This window comes from Medicago truncatula, chromosome 1 (genome assembly GCF_003473485.1).
Source record: "Medicago truncatula cultivar Jemalong A17 chromosome 1, MtrunA17r5.0-ANR, whole genome shotgun sequence".
NCBI classification, from domain to species: domain Eukaryota; kingdom Viridiplantae; phylum Streptophyta; class Magnoliopsida; order Fabales; family Fabaceae; genus Medicago; species Medicago truncatula.
Genome location: NC_053042.1, coordinates 49,465,772 through 49,493,270, shown reverse-complemented (window position 1 = coordinate 49,493,270; position 27,499 = coordinate 49,465,772). Strand labels below are relative to the sequence as shown.

Genomic DNA, 27,499 nt, shown 5'->3' with positions numbered 1-27,499 from the left:
AAGGTTTTGGAGACGCTTTAGCAAAGATGCATTTAGTTGAGTGATATATCTCTTGTACACGTGATGTAGAAAACAACACAATACAATGGAATCTCTTGATGGACCCTACTCAGTTGAACAAACCGTTAAATGGCCTTGTCTTATCTATGAAGAAGCAAACAATTTAATTTTGACATTAAGCAATATAGGTACCTCTAATACTGATGAAGAATTCCTTATAAATCAAGGTTGAACATTGAAGGACTCTAATGGGTTTTGGTTTTTGGTTTACTTACAAAACCTGATCCTTATTAACTGTCCAAGGACAACCTTGTATGTCTAGAGCAACACTGACCCTTAATACTATACAAACTGTGACTATTGTCTAAAATTTCACTTTTGGATTATCCTTTACCCTCGTGTCTTTTAGCATATGCGTAAGTTAAAATTTATAATCATTTGATTTTTTCTTTCATTGGAGAACTTTATTTTTGAATTACCAAGAACAAAAGAAAAAACAAACAAATTTCTAACGCCTCTAAATCTTCCAAATTTGATTTGGCCCCTCGTCATGAAATCAAATCATTTGTTATATTTGAATATTTTTGTCAATTTAATAAAAGATACTCATGGATAATGTTATATTTGAAATCTCTTGTTATATCATCCTTCCAAAGTGTTATACGGCCCCTCATCAACGAAAAATAACACTTTATTGAAAAATATTAATAATTAAACTATAATAATTTAAAGTTAATACAAAAAAGACATATATGATACGATTTAGGCCGGTCGATGTTAAATGTTTTAGCCCTCCAAAAGTTCGTAAGGGCAATTGTACTCATTCAAATGCTATAAAATGCAACACAAAACCATTTGTACAACCCTCCCTCTCTACTATATTCTCCTTGACTCTCCTTCTCTTTCTATTTTCAAAATAGACAAACTATGTGTCATTTAACTTCTCAACCTCCTTCCAAATGCAATTCAAAATCTGAATATCTAGTAGTTTCAATCAAAGACACAAAAGAGTCCAACAACAACAACAACATGATGACCAATCCACTTATCCAAAAAGACATAAACATAGAAAATCCAACAACACAATTCCAAAAAACCCATCTTAGAGCTACCTTCAAAGAAGTTATTTCTATATCCAAAATTGCTTTTCCCATGATTTTCACCGGTCTTTTACTCTATTGTCGTTCAATGATCTCCATGCTCTTTCTTGGTCACCTCGGCGAACTTGCCTTAGCCGGCGGTTCACTCGCGGTCGGCTTTGCGAACATTACCGGTTACTCAATCCTCTCCGGTCTCGCCGTTGGAATGGAACCTATTTGTGGACAAGCTTTTGGTGCAAAAAGATTCACTCTCCTTGGTCTATGTTTACAAAAAACCATTCTCTTGCTACTCTTAACTTCTATCCCTATTTCATTACTTTGGCTTTACACAAAACATATCCTTCTTTTATGTGGCCAAGAAGAAGATATAGCTACACAAGCTCAAATCTATCTTCTATATTCCATTCCTGATCTCTTAGCACAATCGTTTTTACACCCTTTAAGAATTTACCTTAGAAGCCAATCCATTACTCTGCCTCTCACACTTTGTGCTACTTTAGCAATTTTTCTTCACATTCCCATAAACTATTTTCTTGTTTCTCACCTCAATATGGGAATCAAAGGTGTAGCTTTAAGTGGGGTGTGGACAAATTTCAACCTTGTTGCATCTTTGATACTTTACATAGTTTTCTCTGGCACGCACAAGAAAACATGGGGTGGTTTTTCATCACAATGTTTCAAACAATGGAAATCACTTCTTAATTTAGCTGTACCAAGTTGTCTTTCTGTTTGCCTTGAATGGTGGTGGTATGAAATCATGATTTTGTTATGTGGTTTGTTGATAAATCCAAGAGCAACCGTTGCTTCTATGGGAATTTTGATTCAAACTACTTCTTTGCTATATATTTTTCCATCATCAATAAGTTTTAGTGTTTCCACTAGAGTTGGTAACAAACTTGGTGCTCAAAAGCCATCAAAAGCAAAACTTTCAGCAATTGTAGGACTCACTTGTAGCTTCATTTTAGGTGTGTTTGCTTTGGTTTTTGCTGTAATGGTTAGAAACATTTGGGCTAGCATGTTCACTGAAGACAAAGAGATAATAAAAATTACATCTTTAGTGTTACCTTTAATAGGGCTATGTGAACTTGGAAATTGTCCACAAACAACAGGTTGTGGGGTGTTAAGAGGAACAGCAAGGCCTAAAGTAGGTGCAAATATCAATTTTGGTTGTTTTTACATTGTTGGAATGCCAGTGGCAATTTGGTTAGCTTTTTATGTTGGGTTTGATTTTCAAGGTTTGTGGATTGGGTTGCTTGTGGCTCAGGGAACTTGTGCTGTGACTATGTTGGTTGTTTTGAGTCAAACAGATTGGGATTGTGAAGCACTAAGAGCTAAGAAATTAACTGGAATTGGAGAAGCAACAAAAACAAGTGATGTTTTTATTGATGACAGCAAAGAAGTTGATGAAGAGAAGTTACTTAAAGCTGAAATTAAGGAAGATTCTTCTTAATCATTTGCTGACTCAGATTATTAAGATAAACAGTCACGGGTCTAACTTTGATTAACTTTTTTTTTTTTTTTTTTTTTGTACCAAAATAAAAAACAAGAGAGAGATATGTCTTTTAGGAATTTGTCTTTATTGAAAAGGGAGGGGAGGTGAGGGTAGAAACAGAGGAATAGGATTACTTTTTTCTAATTTTGTATAATTTTAGATCGAAAGATTGGAATGTCAATGTGGATGAAGGAATTTAACTACTCTTGTGTATATTTTAAACTATTACCATTGTTCATTAACATCATTCATTCACAAATGCACGTAATCTACTATTATTACTTATTTAGTTATAAATATGTTTTATTAGCAATGTCAAAACAGAATAATTCAACTAATTGACGGCATGCCATTTTGAAATTTGGTAATTTTATCCTAAAAATCAGGACAACTCTTGTCGGGTTGAAAATGAGTCGAATCAAATTTGATCTAGATTGACTCAATTCAAGAATATAAATTTTTCTTTATCTCTAACTCGACTTATTTCAAGTTTCTGAACAACTCGATTGAGTTCGTTAGCAAATATCATATAATTCAAAAGTCATGTTTTAAGACCTTTAACATTTTATATTAAGGGAAATGATAATCGATATCCCGGACGCTAGTTAAAAATACTAAAAAAGGAAAATGTACAGTAGTTATTACATTGAAAATTGTTTAATTAATCCATAAAAAATCAAAAGTTTCATTTTTTAATAATTTCTTCCTTTTTTGGTATCTTTAATCAGTGCCCTGGAAGCACCGGTTAGCATGACCATTATATTAATAATAAATTATATCGTTTAATAGTGATTTTTTTGGATAAAACTATTGTCCAAGTTGTATAAATATATTTTATTATGTTTCACCATTTTATCACCACAAAACGAACAATATTTAGGAGTAATATTGTAATGTATCACCATCATAGAATATGGTTGCAATGATAGATGTATCGAATTATAGATATCTAAAGCATTAGTTAGAAGTCTGAAATTTGCCTCAAGTTTTCATTTTTGTCAAAATGCCCCAATGTTTAAGGTTAAAACGTGGTGTTGAATTCTTTGCGTGTGATGGTTCAAAATCCAATATAATGATCATTAAGGCTCCCATCATAACATAACCCAACAAGGATATCATAACCAATGGTTTGATCGGTTCCTTGTATGAAAATCCTTTGAGATAATGTGGTGATCAACAAATTGTCTTGTTGATGGAGAACCAACAACGATGCAAGTTTATGAGCATATAAAATGAATGAATGAGCTCACATTTGGCGGAAAGATTGTTGACATCTCAAGTGTGAGTTAAAAGTCCTATATCTATATGTAATGGAAAAATAAATATTAAACAATATATATATATATATATATATATATATATATATATATATATATATATATATATGATAAGATCATATACCTAATATCTTATTGTTTTGGGTTAAGATGTTATATCCGATTACATTTATTTGGTTTTTCAAAGTCTAATGTAATGATACCCAATCTTCCATCATGACCCACAAAAAAAAATTGTTTAAAATATAAAGGTTAAATTACATTTTTGGTCCTCTAACTATTTAATTGGTATTAGATTGGTCCTCTAACTAAAAATTGATTTATTTCGATCCTCTAAGTTTCTCACCGTTACTACATTTAGTCATTTCTGTTAGTTTTATTCAAATAAACGTTAGGGTTTGTGTTATGTGGGTCCTCTAGCTTTTTTTATTAGTATCATTTTGGTCCTATGAATCCGATACCAATTAAATAGTTAGAGGATCAAAAGGTAATTAAGCCAAATATAAATTTATAGCGTATTATATTGATTTTATAAGAATCGGGATTGAAAACAATTATTTGTATTTTGATTTTTTTTTTTTTAATCTAATGCAAAATAGACAAAACTAGAAATATAGAAACTACTCTCTAATTCTTTCAAACATGGTGACTTTGGTCAAGAGAATGAATATGATCAGTTAGGAAGAACTCTAATATTATCAACAATATATTGAAGCATAAGGATGAATGTGAGGGACACCAAATCCATCCTCAATCATTGACAAGGCCATTTGACAATCGAATCACATTCACAAATGACTTTCAACTAAATACAGAACAACCCTTTCTAGAAAGAGCGGTTGGATAATTAATTAATTTTAGTTTGACTTGTAAGTAGTAAAAGATTTGTGCATTTATATAAGTCCGTTTATTTGTAGTTGATATATAAGGTTGGTATTATAAAATGGAGAAAATTCCTTAGATTTTCAAAATACGATGCTAATTTGATAATATAGAAAAATTCTACCACATTATGTTTGCACTCTATTTTCTTTGTTAAAAAATCACTTTGAGATGTAAACTTTTCTTAGAGGGAGAATGTATACTTCTGAATCATCCAATTAAAAACTAATTAAAAGTAAATTACTTTCAAAATAAGAGAGAGAGACAATATATAAGGGCTAACTCAATATATTTATAGCTGTTTAAGAAACATATATTATATTTTTATAGTTGAAGGACCAAATAGAGTGATATGTAATAGTTTTTATTTTGAATGATAAATATTAGTAATTTAGTTATTATATTAGTATTTATTCTAGAATCTAGGTTTGAGCTCAGAACCTTCGACTTCTTTAACATTTAGTTCAAATAAGTTGAGTTACCCAAACACCCAAATAACATATAATAGTGTAAAAGCTTATTATTATTATTTTATTGTAGGAAACCATTGTAATTAGGATATCTGACACTTTAGTAGCTTCAAGGAGTATCTCCATAAGTTTCGGTCCATTGAATCGGATATGTGACTAATCTTCAATCAAGTGCTTAGAGTTAGACTGTAGCTTAATATTGTTCACATCTTTCCAAAAATGTGTTATAAGGAGATCGATATTTGATCTTCCCTGCAACCTCGATGCGGTTTTAATCAACTTAGCCACACTCATAGATCGCATATTTGATTTAAACACCAAATTGAATGTTTAATTATAATATATTATTTAAAATTAAATATTCTTGTCGGAATTTAAAGCTCAAGGCTATTGGTTAATTAAGTCCAACCCATTTCTTTGAAGTTGGGTGAAGTGCTAATATTTATTTAAGTCTTCCAAAAAAAAAAAAATAGAGAGACATTTATGTAAGTCAACCTAAGCTAAGCTAATCACATATGTACGATATTATTTTTAACAGATATAAAGGACAAAGGGAAATGATTATTTGCAGTCCGAATGGTTGAAAATTTACAAATTGACTTCCATAATGCTTGTTTATATAACAAACCAATGTTGTTATTCATTTATTTAGTATGCATGAATTGAGATTGAAATAGCTTGTCATCATGATCATCATCATATTTAAAGATTGAATAGCTTCCGATTGAAGTAAGGAACAGTGGCTGTTCAATTAATACCGGTTTTTAATGAACGTACTTCATGGTACTAAAATAGAGGGAAGGAAACCTAAGTTGAAATACCCATTCAGGTGTTCTATGATTAGAATTTGCACATGGCCTAACTATGTATACAATGTATTGTGGCATGCGGCTGAGGAAAAAGAGAGGAGTCTTAAAACATAATATCATGCATATATAATAATAAATTAATATAAAGTCAAGAACAAGCTGTTATCTGATCACTATTATTATTATTATTATTATTGTCATTGTGGAGTAGTACTTAGTATTAGTATTTCTCTATTATTATTTCAGGTTTTGAATTTGCAAGAAGGAAGAAATAACAAATGCATGGGTTGACTTCTAAAAAAAATGACATTTACAAACATGCGTGCAGTAATGCATAAAAAACTAGTTGAATAAAAAAATACATGAAAAAACTTGTCCGCCTTACGTTATATATTTTTTTAAAAAAAATATAATTATATTAATTCATTCATTCAAATCGATAAAGTACATCAAATACAATATATATATTATGTTAACTTCTTATACAATCAATTGTTCTCTTTAGAACCAACATAAAATCGGTCTTCTAAATGCAAAATAGAAAGAAAAAAGGAACAAAAATAGCATTTAATTTAAGAATAAATTATTTATTTTTGTTATTATTTGAAGAGACTAAATTACTCATTCTTTTATTATTTTCACGACCTAATTGTTCAATTTTTAATAGTGGTTCTAGTGGGGAATAAATTGTATCAATTTATTTTTCCACTAGAACTAAAAATTGTTTTTATTTTCTTAGGGACCAGATTTAGTCAACCAATTTTTTTAGGAACTAAATTGAATCTTCATCGTTTAACTTTTTTTTTTAATTGACAACAACCTTGCATTCAATATAAAAAATATATATGTGCTGCATAGGAAAAAAAAATGCAAATATCATCACCAAACATTATAAAAACAATTAAATTTCAAATACTAGATCCGAAACAAACAACACCAATCAAAGATCTGAAACTCCTTGACACTCATGAAGATAAGTACACGATTGATGAAATTCTAAACTAAAACCCTTCTCATGAGATATGAGCAAGGATAATACTAAACATAGCGAAGGAAAATTCGTGAAGCTGATCACGACTGATTTGGCAATATAACAGCCTTTAGATATTACAGTATATTTATTTGACACCACGTAAGAAGTTTTATATCCTCAATTATATGACTATCGTGAACTTCATGATTAGTAATAAAATTTGGCCAACTAAATAACTTACATAATTCGGCCAAACAAAAACAACCCACTAAGTTCTCATTTGACAACATATTTTTTTTAAAAAAAAAACAGTCTGTTAGGGTTTTTATAATACTGTCTAGGGGTGGTTCTCAAATACTCCCTCCGTCCTAAATTATAAGTAAAAAAAAACTCATTTTCTTTGTCCCAAATTATAAGCAAAAAAGTTCAAATTTTATCATATTTAATTATGTTTTTTCAAAGAAAAATTAAATGCAAAGTGCATTCAATTTGCTCTCTTTTTCATTTTTTCTATAATCAACTACCAATGAAAATTGTTTTTCATCTTCCTATAAAACATATTTCAAAAATAACACAAAAAACTATGTTACAAACTATTATGTTTTAGTTTTCTTAATAAGTGTGATTTTTTTTTTTTTTTTTGCTTATAATATGAGACGGAGGGAGTAGTATATTATAATACTTAATTTATTTTCCATTTTTTTATTTCTTTTTTGTCATTTCTTTCTTCCTTAGATTTGGTTTATTTCCTTTTCTTTTGTTGGTAATAAAATTTTCTCTTATGAAAAACAATATAGTGTGATTTGTCTATTTGATTATTAGAGTATTAGTTTAACTAATATTTTGGATATTTTCGAAGAACTTAAGTTTGTTGGGTTATTGAGGGGAGCCAAGAGGGACTATCACATCGAGGCCAGAACAATCCCACAAGCAAGAGAGACACCACAATCTTACCCAAAACCTTAAGGCATTACATTTATGGGTCTTCTTACTTATAAGGTGTTCGATTCAACCTTTATTTTCTATCCGATGTGGGACATATAACTCATACTTGTACACAACAACAAAGTTTGATTCAAACAATTATTGCTCAAACTTTACTTACTTCCCGATCAAACTTTTTATTAACTCCTTTTTTTGGTTACATTTATATTAACTCCTTCAATAAGATCATTTTAGAAGAACACGTATACAACCACACTAAAACAAAATAAGCCAAAACTTTCCTAACCATTTAGGTATCTGAACAACCACTACTAGAAAAAGCAAAATTAACGAGGGAAATTAGTGACGGAAAAAATGAAATTCCTCACAAATTCCTTGGTCGCAAAATTTAGTGACGGAATTAGAGAGGGATTTCATGTTTTCCCTCACTAAATATCCCTCACTAATTTTTGTTTTTTTAGTAGTGAACAGTACCTGAAAAGTGTTGCTTACACATATATTCTTCATGTATTTTTTTTATTTAGAAACTTCGATTTTAAATTTGTACCAAACTATGTACCTGAAAAGGACTTGGATTCCCTTTCTATAACCAAATATTTGTTACGTAGAAACTACATATACTAGTATGGAAAAGCATATTCAAATATCATTGTCATTTTGGTATCGCCCCGATAAAGCCAAAAGCAATACCTAAAAATTGATTTAGTTAGATAAAATAATGAATCATATATCATACTTATCTCTTACCATTGGTTATAGTTATAGATAAATTCGAATTATGGGATAAGTGGCAACAACATAGAGAATGGCTCCCTCTCATTGAGACAAAAGTAGGCCACGTATAAATGTAAATGAAAAGGCAAACTCGTGAACCAAAGCTAAATATAGCTACATGTCAACCATCAATATGGGGCCTAAAATTAAGATTATGAAATGTGAGAATAGATTAGAGATAGCTTCCTTTTTAGGGGACTTGTTTGGTAACCCACGAATTCCGTGTCAACTTGGTTGTGTTGCCGCTGAAAGTGATGCGTGCATATTGCATATATTAGAACCAAAGAAAACTAAACCACAAACATGCTTTTCTTTCTTTTTAGGCACACATTTCTTGGCTGGCTGGCCTTTCCATTTTCAAGTGCAAGCTTTTAGCAATACTTACTAGTAGTAGTAGTGCATATTGCCCTTTCCATAAAGTCACCTACTATTTCAACACAAGTCATCACACGGTTCTGTACTTTCTTTACTACGATACTATCATAAATAAGAGGAAGAAGAATATACTTGCACACTATTTATATACTACTATAATTTTAGATACAATTTATTTGGATTTATAATATTCGCTGTTTTTTATAATATATACCAGCACACGTTATTATTTATAAAAATATTATTATGTAAATAATTTGATTATCACCATTAAAATTTCAATTGTGTTATTTGGACATGTGATTCTGACATCGTATACCATTTTAGAAGTGAGTAAGAGTAATTTAAAACTCATAGATGTATGTATCTCCGTTTGATATGCATCGACAATGTAAAACTTATAATTTTTAAACTTATTCTATATTAAAAATAAAAAATAAAACTTGTATGTACTATTTATCAATACTTTTTTTCGGCCCCCACTTGATAATTTTTTGGATCAGTCCCTACCAAAAAATGTACAAATTTATTTGATTGTATGGGTCATTATTCTTTTTTGTTGGAGTTGTCATAACTTTCTATTCTTATTTTGCTTATTTTGTCTTTACATCGATCAATGATACTATAATTGAATCAATGATCGTAGCTCTTGTCTTATTGTTGCAAATGTGAACGGATCCATTGAACCATATCAACAATATACACACCCAACTCTAGACACACACACATAACTTTAGGATAGCCCATGAGTCATGACTCGCGCAGTGCATTAAGAGTTGCAGATCTTAGATCACGTAATTGGCAATCACATATTAAAATCCATGTTAAAGATTCTGAAGAATCGCCATAATATGCTAATTGTTCCCGCATAATGTAGCAGGGCATGGCAACTAATTAGCCTAATTATATAGTATGTTGACAAATTAATTCATGTCCCACATGCTGACATGCACACAAAGAGATTCTAGAAGAATAAAAGAACTTCACGTAATTCACAAAATAAAGTTTTCATTAATTTATTGTTATTACTTGCTACTAAACGAACTATGACACGTACATGTATATATGATAACACTCCTTACATGATTTTTACTATGTTTGAGAATCTTGACACAGTAACGTTGGAAGACTTTGAAGCAGAGTTATCCATTCATACATCTCGAGTCGATTCCATGTCTGCATAACCAGCCGCAAAAAGTATATAATTGCCACGAGAGGGAAAGAAAGAGAAGTCACGGTGATCTAAATAGGAAAAAATAAATTATACGTTAAGAATATTCGATAGGTGAATTAATTTACAATTTAAATTTTCTTCAAAATAATTAAATATTAAAAAACCACATTAAATTAAATCATTAGATGGCAGTGGCGAAGCCAGAAAAAAATGTCAGGGTGGACAACTAAAATTAACTATTGAAAAATTGTTTAAAGTTTCAAAAATTAGACCTATAATTGAATTATTTAAATTTTTCGGGTGGACCACTACACCAATTTGCAGGAATTTGAATCAACCGAAACCTAAAACCGACATAAAATTGTATAAAATCTCGCAAAATAGACCTATAATTAAATTATTTAAATTTTCGGGTGGACCACTACACCACTTTGCAGGAATTTAGATCAACCAAAACATAAAACCGATACAAAATTGTATAAAATCTCGCAATATAGACCTATAATCGTTGATTTTTTAATTTTTACGGCCCACCCCAGCCCATGAAGGGCTCCGCCACTGTTAGATGGTGGATAAGCATTCAACAAAACTAAATGATATGTGTTCACCGTCAAAATATTATGAACCCGTTCTTGAAAATATTATATGCACCTCTTGATTGGTCATGTTTGATGATGTATGGCATAAGCAAGTCCTTATTAAGGTTTCTTTGTTCGCTTGGAGACTTCTTCGTAATCGGCTTCCCACCAAAGATAATTTAGTTCGGCAGCACATCCTCATTGCAGAAGACAATACTTGTGTGGGAGGGTGCGGCTCATTGGAGACCGCGGATCACCTTCTCTTTCGTTGCGACCCCTTTAGCATCATGTGGTTCGTGGTGTTGCATTGGCTAGGTCTCTCCTTTGTTGCTTCTGGTGGGTGTCACAATCATTTCATTCAGTTTGACCATTTGGCAGGGTTACCGCGTTCGTCTTATCCGTTCCTTCAGCTAATCTGGATGGCATGTGTTTTGGTCATTTGGAAGGAACGGAATAACAAATTTTTCACCAGAAGATTGCAGACTCTCAAGAGTATAGCAGAAAAGGTTAAACTGTTATCTTTCCAGTGGCTGAAAGCAAATTTGTTAACTTTTGTTTTTAGTTATCATGACCGATGGCTGCACCCTTTGTTATGTATGGGTGTCAGGATGTAATCTTATTGTTTTTTACCTTTTTATTTTAGTGCTTGTTGCTGATGCACCTGTGACTTGACTCTGTATTTTTTGTGGTGATTTTCTTTTGCACACCTTGTGCGGGATGAATCACCAAAAGTAGTATATATATATATATATATATATATATATATATATATATATATATATATATATATATATATATATATATATATATATATATCCCATTTTGCCTTGTCAAAACAAAAAGAAATTATATATAATAAATACATTAAAATATATGGACTTGAGTTCATACGAATAATTAATATTATTTTTTTCAAGTAATCCAGTGCCAGAATTTCATCCCAAAAAATAAATAAATGGAGAATCATGTTCGAAATCAGTCTCGAGTTCGAACCCAACTTAAGGTGAAAAGTATATTTAGTTGTGAGAAAAAGGTAAAAAAAAAAATGGAGATAATATGAGAGCTCGTAGGAGAGACAAACATACAAAAAAAAATGAGAGATAGTATGAGATATTGTTCGGTAAAAGAAAAAATGAGAATAGGAAAATATAAAAAAGTATTTTGTTGGTAGATTATTTTTTTTGTTATTTGGTTTCCGTTATTAATTTATCAAATAAGTAATTTGATTAAGTAAAAAAAAAAACTTAACTTTTGACAAAAAAAACTTAATTTGATTTATTTTATTTTATTTTATTGAATCGGTTTTAATATCTTTTTCTTAGGGTTAGTTTTAATATATTTGACAATAAGTTTAGTGACAAATGCCTACGAAAATGAAATAGTGTCCTTCAAAAAATCACATGAGATAAGAAAATAAAAAAAGACAACGGTGTATATATACATATATATAAACCATTATTTACACTTGAATAGAAAGGAAACGGGCAATAAACTGCGCAGCTAGACTTTTTGGATGGCAAAATCAATCCTCGTAAACACAACATTCATAGACCTAGAAGAGATGACAATGTAATACATGACCTTTCAAAAGCAAATGGAATTTTATGTGATTGTTATTTTCGTTGGCTACAACGGGCAAGTGGAATTTTGTGAAAGCTACTTTGGAGGATAGGACTGTATTTTTTTCTCCTTCAAAGAAGATATTGTGGAATGGGAAGGCATTTGAAGAATTTACTACTACGTCTTAGGGCATTAGACATAGTGACCCTCTATCTTCATATCTTTTTGTGTTAAGAATTGAGAGACTATTTCACTTTGTTTCTTTAACTTTGGACCAAAATGTGTGGTTACATGTATGTACAATTATCTCGTGGAGGGCCTAAGATTTCAACCTAGCATTTCTTGATGATATTATCCTTTTTTCATAAACCTTTGTTTTGTAGGTTAATATTATTTATTCAATTATAGAAATTTTCTGCAGGGCTTCAGGTCAAAAAGTGAGCAAAGAGAAAACTAGGATTTGATTATTTTGGTGACATTATTCACCAAATTTGATTTGTTGTGATTCTATACATTTGTTTTAGAGACGATGTTCTTATTTGGCGTAGGACATTAGATGATATTTTTTCATTCACAAGAGTTAGAGATCGAACATATGTAACAACCACTTACTTAACTGAACAAATTACCACTAATTTCACACAGATTATCCATTAACAACCACTTTTCATAAGATTAATTCATCATTATTTATTTGAACAAATATCAGACTAATTCAATTTTTTCACCTATAACTTATGCACACCAATATTTAACACCCAACACCAATTACAATCAAATTCACACAGCAAAATCTCGTAATAATTGCACAACATCTAAAAGATTCAAGAGAATCTCAATAATGTGGATGAACAGACACAGCAATGGTTAGGGTTATAAGAACACTCCTTTTCCCCTTTATGAAATTATACTTAAGGATGAATAATCCCCCCTACCTCAAATTCATAGAAAATTTATGCTTTAACTTGATTCCTTAGGTTGTGTTCTTACCTCTTTCACTTCTCTTTTCTCCTAGGTTTCGCGTAGTGTTCTTTTTTCTTCTACCTTTCTATTTTTCTTTTTACAATAAGAAACTAGGGTTATCTTTTATTATTACTAATTTTCTCCCTTTATTTATCACCATTCACCCCTAACTCCACCAATTATTTTATTATTCTGTTTTTCACCTCCCGATGTTAATGTCTCTCATTTTATGCACCTTCATATTATTTTATCCAATAAAATTCTAATAATTCTACTAAAACTCAACCATTTCTCAACAAGGCCTATTACCTCAAGTAAAAGGCCCCATCACCATCAATAAATATTAGAAAGTGATTCGAAATTTATTAAAACAAGAAGTCAGGGTGTTATGAGTTATGGTTGACCCTTGATACAATCTTATTGTTATGGAAAAATCGTCAATAGCCACATCCTGCGTCCTCACATTAGTCGAAGCTCCCTCATATATATCTTTGATAACTCTAGTATAAACAATCCTAACATCTTTTTTCTCTTAGGCTTTCCACAAAATATCTCTAGACACTCTATCGTACGCCTTCTTCAAATCAATGAAAACTATATACAAATCTTTTTTATTTGTCCAATATCACTCCATCACACGTCGAAGTAAGTAGGTTGCTTTCATAGTTGATATCTCATACATAAAACCAAATTAGTTATCAAACTTGAGTCTATTTCTTTAGTCTTCGCTCAATCATCATTTCTCATAACTTCATGGCATGACTCGTTAGTTAAATAACTAACATAGTTTAATAATGTTTTAGATTTGGGTCGCTTGATTATATTTGGATCAACATAATTATCATGTGTACCCTTTTTACAATATGCATCTCGAACCACAAATTTATGATACACATATTTTTAATTCAAAACATGTAATTTACTGTGCACATTATTTTACGGTAAATTTCAGATTTTTGGTAGACATTTTGTTCGGTATAATTTTCTTTTTCTGAAGAAGCCAAATTAACATATCAAAATTGCATTATACAGAATCCAACTGAAAGTGTACATAATTTAATTATACACATTTTCTTCACCATAAGCTTGTTGTTCATATAAAGCACCGTAAACAATATGAAAGTGTACATATGATTTTTTTTTTATTAATAGGCTTTTACCCTCTTGTAATATAGGTCACTTTTGGTTTTCCCCCTAAATTTTTTTTTTTTGTTTTAGAATACCCCCCCCCCCCCCCCCCTAAGTATGCTGACTAGGCATTTTTGCTGATGTGGCATGTTGTGTCACCTTTTTCTGATGACGTGTCGCGCTGACTGTATATTTTTTTTATTAGGTACACGTCGCATTTGTGATTTTTTAAATAAAAATAAAAAAAAATTCTTAAAAAAAATTTAAAAACAAAAAAAAATCTAAAAAAACTAATAAAATTTTATGAAAAAATTTAAAAAATCTGGAAAAATTAATAAAAATGAAAAATGATTAAAAAATATGGTAAAAAGAAAAATAACAAAAAAATTAATAAAAATTTAAAAAAAATCTGGAAAAGATTAATATATATCGAAATTTTCTAAAAATTAATATATTTAGAAAAAAAATCAAATTTCCAGATTTTTTTTCAATACCGGTAAAATTAAAAAATTCTTGAAAAATGGAAAAAATTCATATTTTTTTTCAAAAGTAAGAAGTTTTATTTAAATTTTTTCCATAATTTTTACCAAAATTTAGTTTTCTTAAATATGATTAATCTTTTTTCAAAAATTTTGTTTTGTTAAAAATGATTAATTTTTTAAATATGATATTATGGAAAAAAAATTCGAAAATTTCAATATATATTAATCTTTTCCACAATTTTTTTAAATATTTCCAGATTTTTTTCATTTTACCAGATTTTTTTATTCATTATTAATATTTTTCGCTATTTTTATTAATTTTTTAAGAAATTTTTTTATTTTTTTTGAAAAAAAATCATAAATGCCACGTGTACCTAATAAAAAATAAAAAAAAATTATACAGTCAGCGTGCCATGTCATCAGAAAAGATGATGCATCATGTCATATCAGCAAAAATTCACAGTCAACATGCATATGAGGTATTCTAAAACAAAACAAAAAAATTACAATGAGGAAATCTGACAAAAAAAATTTACAGTGGAAAAACCAAAAGTGATCTATATTACAGGGATAAATACCTATTAACCCAATTTATTTATTTTTTTTCTGAAGTGTACATTATAAAACTTCAAGTTTATGATAAAATATTTACCGTAAACTACAAGTCTTAAATATGGATATTGTTTAGAGTACACTTTACAATCAACACTTTAATGATGTTGAATTTTGCTCTTTTAGTCCCTTAAAACTGCTGGGTGCGTACGTACAACCCAAACGACTTTTTTTGTGTTTATAAACCGCTCGGTAGATATATATTGAACTTTGTTTTACAAGCTTTCTAAGCAAATAGGGATGTCTAAGTGTGGTTTTGATTTTTTGATTGGGTTTAGCTCTTTTTCAACTTGAAACAGTTGGTCCAACCAAAAAATGAACAAAGCAGGTTCTTGACCAAAAAATATTGAGCAACATAGGATTAAAATAACTCACACCCCCTCTAGTTTCTAATCAAACACTCAACTCCTTTATTTGTTTATAAACACGCATTTACTAATCATCAGTCACCACTCCTCTAACGTTAACTTCATTAAATTTAAAGTGTATATTTTGTTTAGAGATATATGGTAGTTAGAGGCGGTATAAAGCTCACTCCATTTTATTTTTTTTGTCAAAAGCTCATTCCTTTGTGTCTGTTGTGATATTGCCATTGCTCTTGATTGGTCTTTTTCTGGGGCTCAACAGTTGTTGGGATAATGTCTTGTTTAAAGAGCTTCTCTTTCAGTTTTATCAAAATTTCAGTTGGAGAAAAAATATTGCCAAGAGCATATCAATTAAGAGTCCTGCATTGACAAAGATATGGTCTGGACATGGACTTGTGTGTGTGAGAGAGTCCCTCACCTTTATTTTGTAAGGTTGAGTTAGGTATAAGGCAAATTCTTATATCGAAACAGATATTATCCAGGATCAGTTGGGCCACATGTTATTAGATTTTCATTATCAGACCACTCGAGTCACGTTTCAAATGTCCAAACTTAAACGTGAGAGAGGGAGTGTTAAGAGTCTCACATTGAAAGAGATATGACATGAAGATGAGTTTGTAAGTGAGAGACAAATTCTTATCTTAAAAATTGGTTTTATAAGGTTGAGTTGGATCAACCCAAATTCTAATAATTTCCAATTTTCAAGAAGGGGGTGTATAAATATGGTATGACACAATGAAATCCACTCACTAAATGAGCAATAAGCTACCCAAAACGATGAGTTACTTAGATTATTTCTGTTAGAGATGCTTTTAAAAACACACTTTTTCAATACCAAGTGGACACATGATATCACTTCAGTCACTTACACACTTAAACCAGGTAAATTCATGCAAACCTATTACTTTTGGTTTCTTTAACGTAATATCAATATCGTTAATTTATTTATAGAAAACCAGGTTAATTCAGTACGTACTGCTACTAACAAATCATTCCATGCATTATTATAACGCGTTTGCATTTAAGTGTTGCAATCTTAGCAGAAGATAATAGACTAATAGGTATCATTGCCTTGGCTTCAAAGCTTTTGAGGCCCCAAAAGGAAGGTTTCCAAAATCTGGAATTCCCTATTGGATCAGAAATACAGTACCAATCCTACCAGCTCATAATTAGTTATAACTAACTCATGATTATTGCGAGTTGTTTATCTTTTTAAAAGGCATATCTTCTTTACTACTTTTCAGATTTGTTTTGTATGCTTTGTTTAGAGTTTGAAGGGAAAGGGAGAATTTGGAAGAAAGAAAAAAAAAAGGAAGTAGATGCGAATAGAATAGATGACTTCAAAAAATTCACTATGACATATTTTTTCTATTTTCACATATATTTCCCACCCCTTGAAGTCTTTCATTTTCATCTCATCCCCTCCACTCTAAACTCCCAAACAAAACCTACATTAATCAAGTGTTTAAAAACATAAACAAATCTTTTGAATGAAATTTGAACTTTCATTGTCGCATTGTATAAGTTTAGTTCATTTTCTTAGATTCAACATCGTTGGATGGACAAAATTGTTTTTTAATTGAAAAAAAGTCTTATGGAAGTTTAAACAAATTTTTTTAATAATAAAAGTTGTACTAATTTTATTTTTTGTGTTAATCCTCTAGTTTTTCGGGAGAATGAAGCTCTATAAATCTAAAGTTTATCCAAAGTCGAGAGGGAAACAACCTAGATTGTACGCTATATGGTTATGAATTGAATTCAGATTCTTTCAAACGATTCGTCTGAGTTCGTTAATTAATTGAATCCAATCACTTGGTTTTATACAAACTTTATTAAATAATTAAAAGTTGTTTAAATATGTTAGAATATAATATTATGACATGACATAAGGATATGAGAAATGATATTTGAACAATTATTTTGTAGTAACTTATACAATAACTTTCTCTTCATACTCATAAGTTGTTTATAGTATTTTATTTTCTCTTTTTATTGATTTGGTTTTTGTGACAATACCTATATTTCTTTCTAAATTTTAGTTGTTCAAAAAGTTATATCAAAAAGTGGTTGTTTAAATGACATTCCTTTAATAAGAATATATGGTTGTATTACGTAAAACTTTTACCACTGCCCATATTTATAATTTAAATAATGCAATTTTAATATTTTTTAAAAAGCTTTTTAATAAAAAGAAAATATTTTAAGAAGTTTCATCTTGTGTAGTAAATAAAATTATAAACGCTTTTTGACCAAAAAAAAAAAAAATTATAAACGCTTTAATAAAGGCTCTTCTTTTGTCGGTTTGTAGCCCCACGATAAGCAAGTACCAAAAATATAATAACATTTCATCAAGCACTTCTGCTGAACCTATAAAAATCTACAACAAGTATGTAACAATGATTGACCCCCTTTCACCTGAAGAGAGGGAGATGGATATCGATGAGAGAGATGAATTGTGACATACCACCTAAGGCAACTATCCAACTAGATGGAACAATTGTTTGAGAATTGCTCTTGACACATTTGGTTAGGCTAAGATATATGAGTAATTTACTTAAATATTTATCGGTAGTTAACTGTTGAATTTTGTGGAAATCGGCTGCAGTTAACTACCAAGGTTTTCCTCGGCAGTAAACTGTTGAAGCGTCCTGAAGCCAAATCAGAGGCAGTAGCTTCATTTCCTGAACCTGTAATGTGTTTCAAACAAAAAACACAACATATGTATCTGTTTTTATTTTTTACGCATAATGGTTCAAATCACAAAACAAATATTGGCGCAAATGCACAACTTAATTAAACCAACATTTTTACCATTAAACAAAGTAAAATATCCCACTGAAATGAAAACTAATGTCATCAAAATACGAATACACAAACCAATGTCATTAAAATACCAAAACTAAAAAACAAGTCCTAAAAAACGAACTACTGCTACTCCTGGTCCTGCTGATGCTGCTGGTGCCTTCTCCTTGGCCTCTAGCCTCGCCTCCTGGTCAAGATCGGCGCGATCTGCTCCCTAACATGGGTCATGGCCTGAAACCACTGTTGAGGGCTCATGACCTCACCTTGACCTATCTGCGCATCAGCGTAGGCAACATCGGCACTAACCATGTCATAGGTGTCAGGCGAGCTTCTCGCCTCGTACCGCTCCCACTGCTCTGCAATGATCTGCTCTTCATTTGCTGGCCTCATAAGATCTCATGAAAGAGGTGGCAAAATCTGAGGGTGAAACACCTTAGTGTACCATAACACATAGCCATCCTCCATTCGCCATGTCTGCTCTTGTGCCTGCTCACCCCAATCGGCCGCCTTAAGCGTGTGAGTGCGGAAGTCGACGAATGCTGCACAATCTGAGGCAGTGGCAGCTCTACAACATCTGTAGGATGTCTAGGGACGCTATGAACGTATTTGTACTACCTCAAAACCCTCTTGGGCAAGTGACGGTATACCCTATGAACACCGCACATAATCCAGCCTGAATACCAGAAAACCTCCTCAAAATCCTGGATCTCCCTGTGCTCTTCATACGGCCTCCAGCATACGTCATCAAACTGAATACGATCAAGCAATGAGCGATATGTCACCCCCTCTCCATGACCCTTCTGTAGCTTCCACCTCGCCGCAACCAGAAAGTTTTCCATATAGTCGGTGTTGGGATCAACACTGTAAAAGCCAGGAAAATGCGCCAAAAATCATGCCTGCACAAACCAAACAAATCACATGTATAAATTATTACGCACGAAAAATATAACAAAAAAATAAAAGTTAAGGTTCACATTTATAAGTTTCTTACAGTGAGCAGTGTCACGCTTCCCCCAAGAACTCTGTCTCCAGGCCTACAGGCCTCATCTAACTCGCTGTATAGGTATGCCAATGTCATCCCTCCCTAGAAAAAATTATGCATCCCCGTGTAGCCCTCTTTCATGGTCGTCAGATAGACCAACTCGATGCGTTTGTTGCTTCTATCACCAAACAACAAGCATCCGACAAGATATAAGAGATAACACTTCACACAAAATGTCCTAACTCTCTGCAGCTCCTCCATCTCCTTTGGATCCTCTGTATCTGCCAATATGTTAGCCCTACCAAGGTACCTCATATATAATTTCCTCAGCTTAGGATAACTAATGTACCCACCATACTCTGTACCACAACTTTTCTCTGCCTCCTGCTGCGACACACTCAAGTGCCTCATCAGTAGTGCCGCTCCCTCATGTCTCAACATCTTCTTCCCATGGCTCAACATCCGCCCCTCAATCTGAAGATGCATAAGATATGCGACATCATCCAAAGTCACAGTCATCTCCCCCAAGGGCATGTGAAAAGTGCTGGTCTCAGGATGCCACCTCTCGCATAGAGTCATCAGCAGAGCATGAGGCACAATGGCGTAGCCCAGGTAAACCAAATCATGTAACCCGCTCTCCCTGAGCGGATCCCAAAACTAGAGCTGTCAAAACGGACGGCCCGGCCCTAACGGGCTTCGGGCTTTATTGGGTCGGGCCAAAAAGCCTGGTTGGAATACGAGTTTGAAATATACTACCCGAGCCCGGCCCTACACGGGTCGCGGGCTAACGAGTCGGCCCGTATAAAAAATTACATTTTTTTATTTATAAAAAGTACTATAAAATACTCCTATAGATTTTTTTATAAATAAATTTTTAATATGTTTAAATAATGTCTAGCACAAAAATAAATTGTAAACATTTTCGTACACTAGTCGTAAACTAAAACGTCGAGGAAAACAATTTTAAATAAATTAGATACGTTATATTTACTTCCCTAAAAAAAAAAAGTTATAGATATTTATATATTTGATCTTTAAAATTATAAATAACAAATCGAGTAAATATAATTTTATATTACATTCATATGTGTTAATTCATTGAATTTTCACTTTTATTTTTTACTTTGATAATCAACTAAGTAAAGAATTATTTGAAAAATATATATAATTTATAGGATTTTTTTGTTATGCGGGCTACCCGCGGCCCGTTCGGGCTAGTCCTAACGGGTACCGGACTTTTTAGGACCGGGCTAAAAAGCCCTATTAAAATTCGGGCTCAATATTTAAGACCCAAGTCATATAATTAATCGGGCTAAACGGGTCGGCCCGTTTGGACAGCTCTACCCTAAGCTCTACCTTGATTCCAAGTCATATAATTATATGACAGCTCTACCCAAGTCATATAATTAATCGGGCTAAACCGGGAAACAAACACACATATAAAAAAAAATAGCCCCATGGTTAATCGCTTTTACAACACGCAACTTACAAACCTGAAATAATAGAAAAATAAACATAGTTTAAACAATTTATACATTAAACAATGTAAACATTAACTAAACAAAATAAAACTTAACAAATGCAAAAATAAAACATAACACATGTAAACCTTAAAACTTAAATAAAACACATAACAAAAAAAAATTAAATCATAATTAAACATAAAGAAAACAATAAAAGTTGAAATAAAAAAAAATTAAAGAAAATAATAAAACATAAAGTAAAGATGGAAACAAACACACATATAAAAAAAAATATAACAAACACATATAAAAAAAATAAAACATTAATTTGTGTTGCATATGATAATTTAAGATAATTAAAAATAACACTTATATTATATGAATTATACCAAGGCGGCAATGCCACATGCTTGGCATAAGAGTGCAGCAGAGATATATCTTCCGGTCCTCCAGGAAAGGGAGGCTCCAAAGGTAACACTGCTGGGACAGCCGCTGCTGCAATGTCATCATCATCTATTATATGTTGCTGCTTTGGTATATGATCCTGGTCATATCACCATCCGTAACATCGTGGTGTACCTGATCCTGATAATTCAGGTACTCCACCTCCTGGCTCGGATCAACCACATGCGACTCTTAAGGTTGTGTAGCCTGAGAAACCTCCTGCGAAGTCCCTGAACCATCCAACCTCCGACCTCTTCCCCTCTTTGGGATGTGCCCACTTTGTCTCTCCTTCCGGTGGCTCTGAGTCATCGCACGCCTACCACCAATCATCTTAGATGGATCAACCGGGTTCTGATCAGACATATCTACACAAAAAATTTAAAAATTAACATCATTTCCATAACCTAATCAAACACATTAAACCTAAACTAAACATAAACATAATCAAACACATTAAAAGTACAACAATGAACATCATTTCCATAACCTAAAATCATTCAATATAATCATCATTACAATAAAATTTATGTCCATCATTTCCATAATAACCTAAACATCATTCAATAATTAACATACACTTAATCATTTTTATACATTTAATCATTTGTGTCCATCATAATTCTCGTAACTTAAACTAACTAAAAAATCAATATACACTTAACCAAACTATAATTAACATCATTTCTATCATTTCCATAACCTAAATTAACTAAATAATCAATATAATTTTCATTGAGGCATTTGATCAAACACTTTGTGTGCAAAAGTATAAAACATATTCAAATTGTGTTCATTTGCCACCATTCAAAGCCACATTATGATTTTAACAACATAGGCAACAACTACATTCATTTATCAATTCATAAACTACACATGCAATCATCAAATTGTCAATTTTAAAATCAACCCTAACCACATGCAAACTACTCTAATTTTTTTTAAAAATAAACTAACATTATCATTAAAATGATTGATACAACTTACTTGTGATAATATGCGATTGATTTGCTGGCAATTCGTGAAAATGATTTTGGTGAAGATTGGAGAGAAATTGAGAAGTTTAGAGAAATTGATAATTAGTTTATATGTAGCCTTGATTCTGGATTTAAAATCAATTTAAAAGTTTTATAGCTAAAGGTAGAATCAAACATGCGCACATATTAATGTTTTAAATTGGGTCAAACACGAAACAAATTGGTTACACTCTAAAACACTGGCAAGTAGCAACCCAACTAACTCAATAGTTTCAATGAGATCACCCTCATTCACCATAATTCACACTAATAAAAGGACATACACTCTTAAGATAAAGTACACACATTTCCTTTGATAAACCTTTCACTTTGTATAATCAAATAATGACTTGAGCCTCAAAATGTTTACAAGTATATTACCTCCTTCAATGGAGATCAATCATGGTAATCCATTGCTCGATTCAATTAATCACCACTTATCTAGTTTAAATCATTGGCGCCCTATGTGGAGAACAAGGATCTAAGCCACACATTAAGGATTGCAGACCTTTCAGCTTCAGCCCCTTACCTTAGCCTCAACTTGAAAGCTATGTTTTGCTACATCGAAAATCTCGCATTACTATTATTAACAACACTCACACTCCTCTATCGACATATCCACCTTTTAAAAATGACAAAACCGTAAGAGCTTTGTACAAAACTCAAAACTGAACAATATCTTAAAAATATAGCTCGAGATCGAAACAAGTGATAACCAGTACTTCACTTTTGTAACAAAATATAAGCAAAATTAGTCCAAAATATCAAATGTATTTGGAGGACAGAGAGAGAAGAAGAAAAACTATTTTATGATAATAATCCCTATCATAGCAACCCCATTTATTGCTGGTGATGTAAATGACAGACTAAAGGGTTGCTAAACAAATCTAAATACAGAAAAGAATGTATAATTCAAAATATAATAACACTCCAAGTGGAAAACAAACCCAAAACACATCCACACAATCATAAACACTGCACTAATTACTCGAAGTGTTCCCATTTGAATTTGGGATGAACTGAATTATTAGTGGATGAGCTTGATGAGGATGCTGAAGTGACAGGAATTAATGGTGGTAGAGAATCAAATGTCTCCCATTTTGTAGTAACTACAACTTCTGAGGTAGAATTCGTAGAGGGTTTGTGCTGCAGCTGCTGAAATACTTGAGAATTCCCGTTTGAGTTCCTTTGTGACTGTTGCTCCAAACTTGGTTGTAATTTATGATTCCCAATAGACATTCCTTCTAGTTGCTCATCAATTGGAGGCAATTTTACTTTTTGTTGAGGCTTCTTCTTTGGGACATGACCTCCATTAGAATTCTTAATTTTCAACATATCCAAAGTTTCAACATACTTTTGTACTCTTTTTACCTTCAAAATTATTAACTACCATTAGAAGCAATAATGTACTACATTATCAATAAAATCACTTTACTCTCAATGAGAAATTGTGAATACCTAATTTGATCTCTTAAGACAAAAACTCACTAAGACAAAAACTCGGGACAACTAAAGTTCTTGTCCCTTGTGACCTAAAGGGGACACATAAATAAAATTAGATATTAGGGACCAAGTTATCCCATTTTTCCGGGACTAAATGTTATTTTCACAAGAACCAAATTGGATGTCATAATTTTTTCTCAAGGACTAAAATCTAAGGCAAAATTTGTTTAATAAAAAAAGTGCACTAAAGATTGTTTTGAAAATCTTACCTGCATTTTCCTCTGCAATTTAACATCCCCATCAGCCACTATACCATCCAGCTTAAGCAATTGATTCATCAATTTCTCAATCAAACTAAGCACATCTGTCTCCACAACTTTCCCACCTTTACTAATTATTGTTTCAAGAGCAGACACCTAATCAAGCAATTCAAGCATTAAATACAATCACCGACCTTATCATAAAAATATGGCTTAAATGTTCAATTGATCCCTTAACTTGATTTCAAATATTGGTTTGGTCCCATAAGTAATAAAAAGTCCGTTTAGGTCCCTTAACTTTATTTAAAGTATCGGTTTGGTCCTTTCTGTTAATTTAATTTAAAAAAAATGTTAAATTTTGGTCCCTTAACTTATTTAATTAGTATTAGTTTGGTCCCTTAACTTATTTAATTAGTATTAGTTTGGTCCCTAAACTTAACATTTTTTGAATTAAATTAACAGAAAGGACTAAGCTGATACTTTAAATAAAGTTAAGGAACCTAAACGGACTTTTTATTACTTATGGGACCAAATTGATACTTGAAATTAAGTTAAGGGACCAATTGAGCACTTAAGCCTAAAAATAAAATAAAAAATTACCTGCCCTGCAAGCCTATCTACTTCCAAGCTAATTTCTGAAATAGATTTTGCAGCCCTTTCCATCTTTATATTCTTTCTCATTTCCAAGTACCTCTTCTCTTGAGCAATAGGATCCTCCATCACCACTAACTTTGATTTATCTTTAACTCCTACTATGTCAAGAAATGCCTTTGAATCCCTCTCCTTGTTTTTATAAAATATTTTTTGGTCTTGGTGGTGTAACCCAGTTGGACCGGTTAACATTTTCTTCAATTCACCTATAACACCAAACATTAATCAATGAAAAAAATACATAAAATAAAAAATAAAAAATAATCAATCATTCGATATAGGTTCATTGAATATTAATAATATAACCCAGGTAAATGATTTATTCATTCAATATAGCAATTATTTAAAAAATAAATTTGTTTCATATAAAAAGTATCGGAGAGAGTAATAAAATAAAAATAATAATAAAAAGAAAAAGGGGGTGTAACAAGTACCAAACGTTGCTTGTGAACTAATGTTGACTTCATGATAGGTGGAACCAAATTTAACCTTAATTCTAATTGTCGGTGGAGGAACCGAGTCTCGATCCGAGTCTAAGGTTCGGCGTTGAACTAACATCCCTCCTGGTCTCATCTCCCACTCCAAGCCTCTAGGTTCGGGAACCGAACCTCCATTATGATTCGTCACGTTCTTCATCTTCATCATTTTTTGTGAAACCAAAACAAGATGTAGATCTTTGATTCTGTCACAGAAATCTTAGCCACCCAAATCTCTTTTTATACAAAAACACTGACTTATTCATTACACGACCAATCCACACGAATACAAACACAAAAACAAAGAAAAAAACAAAGGAAAAAACCAAAAAAGCTTTGTTTCAGCTTTTTCTTTTTTTCCTTTTTTAGAGGAATCAATGGCGTTTGGTTGAAGAAAAAATCCAACCCAACAACCCTTTAATCAAAATCTTAGTATTCACGTGAACCAAAAAAAAACAAAGATCGCCGGGCCGGTGACCGGTGCCGGAAAGAAAAAGTTTATGGAAAAGTATTACAAAGTAAAGAAAAAAACAAAAATGAACCTGTAAAATCTGAAAACAGTGATGTACTATGAAGCAAAATGTGTGGATTTATACGTGAGTATGAGGATTTTGTGGCGTAATATGAGATAGAGGAAAAATCTGAAATAAATTTGGGAGGGTAAAATGAATGTGAAGTTAAAAAAAATAGGAGAGAAAAAACAATTCCAATAATGAGGAATTTGTTCTGGAGGAATCGATGAAGTAAGAAGAGAAAGTACAGAAAATCAAAATGGAAATGAATATAAAAACGTGTGGCCAGCTAACTATGCTGCCATCCTGTGACTTTTATTTTTGGTATATACTTATACTGTTCATTATTATTCATTTATAATCATTAATCCTTTCTTAATAATTGTCCCCAACATTTCTCAAAATAATTATTGTACACGACATAACACGTATTATTATAATTAATTATTCTAGTATATAGTATTCAACTTTTTTATTTTTTTTTTTTGCTAAAAATAAGTTTATGGGGTGTGTTTAAATTTCTTATTGTAAAAAATATATTTATATATATTTTTTGAAGGAAAAAATATATTTATATTTAAAAATAAAAAATAATATTTATACAACTATTTTTGAAACAACATTTTCTCCTTTATTCTTTTGGGATAAAACAATAGAAAAAATATAAATAGAGAATAAGAACATCATCATGTGAGAATGAGAAGGATCGACTAAAAGTTATTCCAAAATATTTTTACAAATATTTTTTTCTCTTTAATTAGTGTGTATGAAATTTGACATTCCTTCAAAAAAAAAATTGTTGACGTTAGACTCTTAAAAAATTATACCGCAATAAAAATATGACATATATTCAGGACACTTTTTTAATTCAAAAGGGGGTAGTTGTTTAAAAAATAAATTGAAAGGTATGTTACTAAATGCGATCTTATATATGTATAAAAATTTATTTTCTTATCAAAAATATAAAAGGTAAAAACTTAAATGCATTTGTTTAGGTTTCCTTCTTGGAATTCTTAACATAACTACTTACGATTTCTTTAAATCCAAAAATTTTTAAAGTTAGTTTTCTTACAAGATTTTTTTAAGCTTGTCATAACTAAAAATATTGTATTTTAAGTTAAAAACCATGTGAAAAGCAAAATGCACCTTAAGATTTTTCAAAATAAAAATAGGGCTTCTTTAATTAAATAATAATACTAATACAAATATTACCAAAAGAAAAATTGAAGAAACTAAGAGAAATTAAATTAAAACAACAAACAACTCCTCAAGCATAAGGGGTGCTTGAGTGAGCTGCAAAGTAACTGTTACAATAAATCCAACTACAAACAGGAAAAAAGTCAAAAGACAAACAATTACACAATGGCTTTGAGAAAAGAAAGTGGATTCTGCCTTCAAATAGGGTAATCAAAATCAAACAAAATGTATTACGACTTGAACCACCAATATGTTCGGTTTAACCTTTTCCTTAAGAGTCTCAAGATTATCAGACTT

The 27,499-nt window shown here is 31.3% G+C and overlaps 2 protein-coding genes across 2 annotated transcripts; one reads left to right on the top strand and one right to left on the bottom strand.

Annotated features, from left to right (window-relative positions):
- Nucleotides 1-822: 822 nt before the first annotated feature.
- Nucleotides 823-2,795, top strand: LOC11427866 (protein DETOXIFICATION 49). Its single transcript, XM_003592265.4, has one exon. It carries the CDS (start codon nt 928-930, stop codon nt 2,548-2,550), a length of 1,623 nt encoding a protein of 540 aa, XP_003592313.1. The 5' UTR covers nt 823-927; the 3' UTR covers nt 2,551-2,795.
- Nucleotides 2,796-23,362: 20,567 nt separating this feature from the next.
- Nucleotides 23,363-26,324, bottom strand: LOC11415092 (BAG family molecular chaperone regulator 3). Its single transcript, XM_003592261.4, has 4 exons — nt 25,452-26,324; nt 24,967-25,223; nt 24,376-24,522; nt 23,363-24,034 (listed from the first exon to the last, which is right to left on the bottom strand). The coding sequence occupies exons 1-4, from the start codon at nt 25,660-25,662 to the stop codon at nt 23,648-23,650; spliced, it is 1,002 nt and encodes a 333-aa protein (XP_003592309.1). The 5' UTR covers nt 25,663-26,324; the 3' UTR covers nt 23,363-23,647.
- Between the last annotated feature and the right edge of the window lie 1,175 nt (nt 26,325-27,499).